Source organism: Mus pahari, chromosome X (genome assembly GCF_900095145.1).
Source record: "Mus pahari chromosome X, PAHARI_EIJ_v1.1, whole genome shotgun sequence".
Classification (NCBI taxonomy): Eukaryota; Metazoa; Chordata; class Mammalia; order Rodentia; family Muridae; genus Mus; species Mus pahari.
This window is the reverse complement of record NC_034613.1, coordinates 83126125-83134496: the sequence shown is the minus strand read 5'-3', so window position 1 is coordinate 83134496 and position 8372 is coordinate 83126125. Positions and strand designations below refer to the sequence as shown.

At 42.1% G+C, this 8372-nt stretch overlaps 1 protein-coding gene across 1 annotated transcript; it reads right to left on the bottom strand.

Annotated features, from left to right (window-relative positions):
• Window positions 1-832: 832 nt before the first annotated feature.
• LOC110314007 (probable G-protein coupled receptor 83) lies at window positions 833-7358 on the bottom strand. Its single transcript, XM_021188481.2, has 5 exons — window positions 6351-7358; window positions 5607-5732; window positions 4423-4556; window positions 3345-4030; window positions 833-2728 (listed from the first exon to the last, which is right to left on the bottom strand). Exons 1-4 carry the CDS (start codon window positions 6807-6809, stop codon window positions 3382-3384), a joined length of 1368 nt encoding a protein of 455 aa, XP_021044140.1. The 5' UTR covers window positions 6810-7358; the 3' UTR covers window positions 833-2728; window positions 3345-3381.
• Window positions 7359-8372: the final 1014 nt, after the last annotated feature.

The following is an 8372-nucleotide window of genomic DNA, read 5'->3' as shown; positions in this document are numbered from 1 at the left end:
GGAAAATCTCAGGAGGCTAATCACCACTGTTTTCTCCATGTGCTCCTTGAGCAGCCAGATAAGGCTTACTCTGAAAGGCAAGAAGTCCATATTTGAAGCTGAAACTTGATATAATCACCCCAAGAGTATTTAGTTTTTCAATATGGGGTAATGAAAATGAACACTTGTTGATAATTATCGTAAGATCTACTTTGAGAATTATAATACAAAGTCATAGTCACACACAAGATATTACTATCACTGTTATAAGGGAAGTAAGTTGGAAATATACACATAAAAGTCTGTGAACAAGAAGTATCAGACTAAACAACTTCATTTTTACTCTCATATTGTTCATACCTAGTGTACTTCCTTTCTTTCCTATGTGAGCCAGATGACAATACTATGTCCATTAGTGAAACTTTGCCTCAGAGTCTAGAGATGTTGACAGTCTTCAGAAACAACAAAGTTGTGACAGACTATGTATACTTATGTTATACCATGAATGTATGTTGGTGTATTTATGTTAGTGTATATATATGAATTTCTAGAATTGCACGTGACAGTGTGGAAAGATAACTTATAAGATATACAGTGATTTAGTGAAAGAATCTATCAGCTTAAAATACATGAGAAAGAATGTATATGTCACATATACAGTGACCAAACCATGATTACCAGCATCCAGGATGTCTATGCCAATAGAAATATTCCCCAACTCCAAATTGTCTCAATAATGTTGAATATCAGACAGGATACATGTAGGTCTAACTCATCAAAGCATTTTTCCATATATCCTAACTGGTACCAAGATACAGTTTCTTGGTATTTAAAGCATGTAATAAATGTATTTGAATTTGTAAAAGGGGAAAATCTAGCAATTTCTCTGTTCTGTCACTTCTGGTGCACTCTATTTGTTCTAATAATGTGACACTGCTAACACACAGCCAGTAAGTTTTATACTGTGAACTGTTGTCTCCAGAAGTGAAAACAAATTTTGCAGTAATATTTACACAACAGTTTTGCTGGGCTTTCCAGGTGGCTAGTAATTGTTGTTAAGAAAAAGGTTGGTTAGGGTGAGTGGTGCAGTCTATGTAAAAGGACACACATGGGGTTTAGAAACCATGTGACCACAGTTCTTTAGCACCATGCCCGAACCCACAGAGCTAAATGGCTGCACATGGGTTAGAGCCTAGGATCTAGAGCTCATTAGCACCATGTTCCAACCAAATGAGCCCTTCAGCCAGAAACTTCTTACAATGTTAGCACCCTCAGACTTGGCTGGGTACTGAATTCAGATTAGTTGCTGCTGGAAATTTTCTAAACTAAACAAAGGCCGACATGAAGTTGAAACTATTCCTATGTCCAATTTGTCAAACATCCATACATCACCAAAACTGTTGTACAAAGTTCTGAGTCTGTAAATTTTCCAGCCAAGTCAGAAGCAATCTTTGAAGCTGGATTATCTGTCAAGCATGGAACATTCCAGATCCCAAGCCTAACCGGGGTGAAAGAAGTTTGATTCCTTATATAGAACAGGGATTGGGGTGGGGAAGTGTTTTCTTCAGGAGGATAGAACTTAGGTTAAAGTAGAACAGCACAATACTCATTTAAATTATAATGATAGCCCTTTACCCAAATTTCTCTTGTCTAAACAGGAGAAGAAGGCTATCAGAGCTAGGTACAGGGATTCTAAGAAATTTGGGGTAGTCAAGCAAAATTCAACTTTGCCTTCTCCATGTGTGGAGGCAGAACCATAAGCAGGCAGCGCATTATCCTGGGAAATATCTATTCTACCAAATGGTGAGTGAAAAGGAAATACATGTATCTGTCCTTAAGATAATCAGAAGTATTTACATAGCATGTTGAAAAAATACACAAGCAGAGCTCACTACTCACAAAGACTACTAATCCCCAAAACAGCTGAAGCCAAAAGGAGATCACAGATAGGTTGGCAGTTTACAGTGGTCATAAATAGAAGATTCACTCATGTTTACAGCCTAAAGCTACTCCAAATATGTATTCATATACTTTAGTAATACACGCTCATTGTTTTGTAATTGAGTTATTAATAATATGACAGGATTAAATTAAAGGATGAAAAGGACACATAATAGAGACAATGGAGAAAAAATTATTTAAACTTGAATTAGGTCTTTCCCCCAATTTGTCCTTTATCTAAAAAGGAATTGAACACTATAGCAAGTGTGCTAATTTACTAGAAACATCTGAACCGCCCCCAAAAAACCACCACATCTTTTTACTAAGTGAAAACAGAGTAGCTGGAAGCTAACTCTCACTCCCTCATTTCCTGACCTAGACACTTGTCCATACCTTAGCAGCCAGGAGATATCACAGTAGAGACTGGATAACTTGTCATTGTTACATTTTTAAAAAACAATAAGAAAGATTATAGTGAAAAAGAAATGGAAATAGAGAAGAAAGTGAAAGAGGAGAATGAGTAAAAGGAGGAGCAGGATCAAGGAAAAGGAAATGGACAAAGGCTAGGAAAGGGGTGAGACCAGTGGGAGGCCAAGGATACTGAGGAAGAGACAAAGAAGAGAGGAAATTGAGGAGGACCAAAGTTCAATTCTCATCCTGGTATCATCTTGACACATGCAACCGTGGGTGCTGCTCAAAGACCCTTAAAACATTATCTCCAGAATAATGGCAGTGACAGGATGAGGTATCATTTCTTCTTCTTCTTCCTCCTCCTCCTCTCTTCTGCTGAGTTGAAATTGTCCATAAGCTAAAGAGACAGGGATAATTAAAACAATGGTAAGCTTAAGCACGTTGCATTTTTCTTTTTTTCCAGAAAAAGAAAGACAATAGTAAAGAGTACATGATACAAAGTATGAAACTAAATGTAGAGTCAGAAACATGGAGGTTTGGGATTTTTGAAGTGTGAACTTGGGCACTTTGATTTTTCCTTGCACTCCAGGAGAAGCTATCACTAAATTATTGTTCAGCAACCTGGGGAAATAACCTTTGGGGGATAATGATTATGGGGGCAATCATTTCACTGCTTTATCAATTCCCGGGCATCTTTAATATTTTCCATCCTCACTACCATAGGAGAAAAAGGTACAACTAAAACTTTGCACTTAAAAGGTACTTTGAGTTCCCAGAGCATCCAATGAATCTTCAGAAATGATACCTTGGTCTCCTAGAATTTCCATGGGAACATAATAATGAAATCAGGTCCTTATATATCTAAATCAAATATAAATACTAGTATCTAGGAGCTTACCTTGTAAGTGCAAGTTCTTAGTTCCCATAGCCCTCACCCCTCCAATACTATTTCCTTCCTTCTATGTAACCACATGAGAAATGAATGAATTCTAGTTATTTTGATCCTATCATACCTTAGATATTTTGATAGTCAATCGCGGTCTGGGCAGCTTAAACTCTAGGCACTGAATGGAGAAAGGAGATTTCCACTGTTGGGGAGGGAGGGGGACTGGGCAGCTCATCAAAATCTCTGAATCGTGGGAATTTGGGCACTCCTGGATTGGGATCCACACTGCCAGGGGTTTGGCTATGAGATACAGAGCTCAGTCGGCGATGCTCTCCCCTAAGGCGGCTGATTTTATCTAGTAACATCTTCTGGATTTCCATGATGACTTTCTGAACTTCAATACGGAAACTATCACTGAGCCAGCAATAAATGTAGGGGTTGTAGCAGGAACTACTAATTGCTAGCCAGTGGAGGAAAAAGTAGAGACCATTGTGGCTTGAGATGGATTCACTGGACAGGAGCACCAGATACACATTGAGGGGGAGCCAGCTGATTGTATACAGAAGCACCACTGTCATCAGCATCTTTAGAGTCTGCTTCTTCTTCCCACGCTGGCAGATGTAAGTGTGGATATTGATGTCATCGACAGCATCATGGATCCACAGCTTTTTGGCCACATGACCATAGACAGCCACCAGAACCAGCAAAGGCAAGATAAAGAACAGCAGAAAGGTGCCCAGGTCAAGGTATTTCCATGTGGATTTAGAAGTATATGGGAAACTTGGGAGGCAGGCAGATTCCTCTGTTGTGTTGCTAGGTTATAAGAGAGAGAAATAAAAACCAATGATTTAATCTTTTCCTTAAGGCTCACACACAAAAAAACAAAAACCAAAAACAACTGTATGGCAATTAGATCTTAAGGGTGATATGTGTTCACTGTTTGTGTTGTATGTGTATTGAGTATAAAACCAGAAGGACTGAGATTTAACTGATCCTATAGGAAAACCCTAGCCCCAGAGATGGAAATTGTAACCCACTGCCATGAGTGTTTTAGGGAAATAATGACAAATTACAGTTTAGAAAAATTTATTTTTTGTTTTGAAATATGTTTATTCTAGTCCCTAATTTCTAAATCATTCCTTGTGACGTCCAAGCCCTTGGGTTGCTAGAATAACAGCAATCATCTCACCCAATGTTCCTCTTACCCAAATTCTACTTGGTAAAGCTTCTGGTAAACGGCATGAGGCAAAGCAGCACAAGTGCTCACAATCCAGATGATGATGATGCAAACATTGCCTTGCATGGGAGTAATCCGAGCCTTCAAAGGATATAGCATCACCTGGAAAGAAAAGAATCCCACCTAACTAAACAATTCAAATTAAATTAGACATCTATAAACTGCTATTCTGATAAAAAGGTTACAGATACTTGGTATGTGGATGATAATGTGCTTTGTAAAAGTAGTTCATTTGACATGTATGTGGCATTTTATTTCATGAAAATATAGCACTGCTACATTTGAAGAAGTCAGAAATTCAAGGGGACTGACTTCAAAGCTCCTGTTTCCCTGTCTGCAGTTCTATGGAGAAAGGAGACAGATGTCCACTACAGGGACTTAATTTTCTTTACCTTCTAATGGGTGGGAAAGTACTGCACATATTCATTTATCTACCCTTCTACCTGGCTTATCCCATGGCCTTTCTCATCTCCCACCCCCTCCCATCTCGGTTTTCTTCATAGCCACACTTTCTTCTTCTTTCCTTTGCTCTATGTTTGTTCCCTTATTGTCTTTTTTTGTCTCCTTATCTGGACCTAACCACATAACCTTCAATTCTTTGGTCTTCCCAGACCACTTGTTTTCTATCTAGTTCCTGAATGATTAACTATGTAATACCTCCAGCTTCTTATTCCCTGTCTCACTCCCCTTTAATTGATTTCAACTGCTCCTAGCTCCTTATCCCTCAACTCTCTTCATCCCCCTACTCAATTCCTCTGTCCTTCCTCACAGACTTCACCCCCCTTCCAGAAGAAGCCATCAGTCAGACCTAAAACTACATCCACATTCATTTATCCCTGCCCTCTTTCTTCCTTTATCCAGTCCTGCAATGCAGCAAACAGGAACTGTTTTCCAAAGAAGAACATGTATCATGTGTGTATTGGCACATTTCTGTCTCCATAGCATCAGAGAAAAGATGGTAGCATTTTTATTAGATTAGATTTGAGGACGTTCTGAATTTCACCATTTTTCAATCTCCCCAAATTACACACAAAAACATTTACATATATAGACCTAAGAACTTTCGAAAGTTTGTAGATTATTTGTAACCTTGCTTCTCTCCATACACCTAAGAGAACACTCTGTCTTTTACAAGACCTAGGAAGCACATACCCGGTGTCGATCCAGAGAAATAGCTGCCATGCTCATCACAGTTACATAGGCACATGAGTACTGGGCAAAGCGACTGAGGTGACATGTCATCTTTCCAAACACCAAGGAATTACACAGATAGCGCACCTGTAGGAGAAAAGGTTTGATGATGCACAGGAGGAACTCAGCCCTGTTTCTATCCCTCTCAAAAGCCCCAAAATACAAATAAAGGTCTCCTTGCTTCACCAAACTGCTGGTATTCTGTCAGTATGCAAAGAAATACTTTTACACTCTAGTTCTCATGCTCATCACATTTTCCTCCACACAACATCCTGACTTGAAGACATGGAAGGTCACTAAATTGAAAAACCTGTTAACTAACTTCAAGTGCATACATAGCATTTGAAAGGTGGAGAAGCAGAGTTTATGACAAAACTTGGATTCAGACATTATCCCAAAGCTCACTAGCAACAGGTCCCACTGCTTCCCTGAGCAGCTCAATACTCTCTCACTCTCTGCCATGGCAGGAGATTAATTCAGCGACGCAACAACTATCCTGCCAATCTTCCTAACACATTTCCAAGCTCTTTTCAATATTTCTCAGCTTCTGCCTTATTTCCTATGAACATGTTCTCCAAACCAAACTAAGCCTTTCTAACCCTCTCCCTCCCTCTTGACCACACAAAACTCACTGTTCCAAGAACAAAGTTTAACTTTAGCTCTTGCCCTGCTTCCCAGGCTGCCCTCCTCAGTACCCCAGCTTACCATAGTGAAGGGAGAGCTGAGAAGAGCGAGCATCATGTTGGTCACAGAAATGTTGACAACGAAGAGGCCGGTGGCAGTGTGTACCCTCTTATACTTCATAATTATGTGGTTTAAGACCCAGTTGCCTATGATGGCAGCAAAGACCACTATGGTGTACCCTACCACTAGCCAGAATTGCACCTGCTCATCCTGGGATACAATTTCCAAATCTAGGGGACCCGATGTGTCAGCCAGGTCCCCCGTGTTTGACATGTGGTCTGCCAACTTATCCATCTTTGACAGCATGCCATTGCGGCCAGCATTGGATGCGGCCTGAAGCACCTGGGAGGTGGTAGAAGTGATCAAGTCATCAAAACCACTAGGTACACTCAGAGCTTCTGGAGTCAGCTCGTCCCCAAAGCCCATGGTGCCAGGGCTCTGGAAATCCTCTGGGGGCACGTCTGTGGTTGGAGCATCCATCCCAGTGCCTTTAGGGGACCCTGAGGACCTTAAGCTACTCACTCAGGAGCCTCTCAAAAAAAAAAAAAAAAAGAAAAAGAAAGAAAGAAAGAAAGAAAGAAAAGAAAAGAAAGGAAGAAAGAGGGCAAGTTAAGGCCGTGGACAGCCAGCCAGCCAATCTATTCAGTGCCCTGGAGCTCTGAGCTGAGGTGTCTGGATCAGGGAGAGGGAAGAAATACCAGGAACCAGCAAAAACGACTGGCCCTGCTCAGGGTGGGCAAGTGCGCAGAGCTGAGCAGCTGAGCGCAGGGCAGGCTGTCTGCAAATGCTCTTCCTGGAGGTGCCCACAGCACCTGCTCCAAACTGGAGATGGCGTCAGGCTTCGCTCAAGCACAGATCCTCCTCCATGCTGCCAGTGATCATTCCGACCAAATTTCTGTTGCCTTCAGTCAGTCATCAGTCTGTGAGTCTTTCTGTCCAAGGCTGGCTGGCGCTGTGGGCAGGGCGGAGTCAGGCACTGCCACTCCAGCTCCAAGCCCGTGCAGAGCAGGCTTTCTGCAGCTGCCCTTTATAGAAAGTCCAGGGGCCCGCGCTGGAGCCAATGGGGAGCCTCGACTCAACCCCCGCCCTGTCCTTCTGGGCTGGGAAGTCTGAGAGGCTGGCAAAGTCTTTGTCACTCCTGTCTCAAGCCCCTCCTTTCGCTGCTCTCCTTTTTCTAATCCTGCAGTTGGAAGGCAGGGTTGACTGTTTATGGGTTCTTCTTTTAACATCGCCCTGCCTATAATTTGAATTCAGCATCTCCTCTTCTCCCTTGCTTTGTGTTTCTTTTCTGCATCATCGCCCTAGGCACCGGCTAGCTGTGACACAGGTACTGAATGGAGGCTGTGGAGAACTGCAGTCGCGTCTGGACCAGCAAGCCAGTCAGCTGCCTGGGAAGAGTGGTCGATATGAAAGACCTGCACAGATGTGGGGGTTTCACAGAGAGAACAAGGCAGGGTGCAGCTGGAGAAACAGGAGGGGAGTTTAGCTGATGAGAAGCAAGAAAGGCTCACCTGGGAGTGAGCTCAACAGTATGTTCTGCTTTTTCTGGCCTCAGAACTGCATGCCACCGACCAGGGAACTCTGCTCCTGGCCTCTGGAAACAGGACACCCATTTGACACCCAGGAAGTAGCACTTTTGGAAACTAGACTGTGTCAGATTAGTCAACTGTCTAAAGGGTGAGTTCCCTCGGGAAGATTTAGGATTTGGGAAGCTCTGCATATCGATGCTGCTAAAATCTAAAGCAGTAGGGAGAGGGAGATGTATCTCAGTTTTTGAGGGTTATAGTGAAAACACTCTAGGACTGATGGTCCCAGACTAGCCTTTCCCTTGGAAATTTTTAGCTACATTTCCATTTCAGAGGTATTAGAGTCACAACCAAAACAACTAAGCTGCAGACCTAGAAAGGATAGAAGAGACGCATAGTGTGTCATTTACTTATCATCTGCCATAGAGAAACAGGAATATATAGGTTATAGAAGGTCAGAGGCAAAATGATTGAAGCACCAGAACTAAAAATGAGAAGGGGCATTCAGAGACCTCGG

Coding starts and splice junctions, on each gene's coding strand:
- LOC110314007 (XM_021188481.2), bottom strand. CDS start 6,809: ATGGATGCTCCAACCACAGACGTGCCCCCAGAGGATTTCCAGAGCCCT. Junction 5,733..6,350: donor TCAGCTCTCCCTTCACTATG/GTAAGCTGGGGT, acceptor TTTCTCCTACAG/GTGCGCTATCTGTGTAATTC. Junction 4,557..5,606: donor TTTCTCTGGATCGACACCGG/GTATGTGCTTCC, acceptor TTTTCTTTCCAG/GTGATGCTATATCCTTTGAA.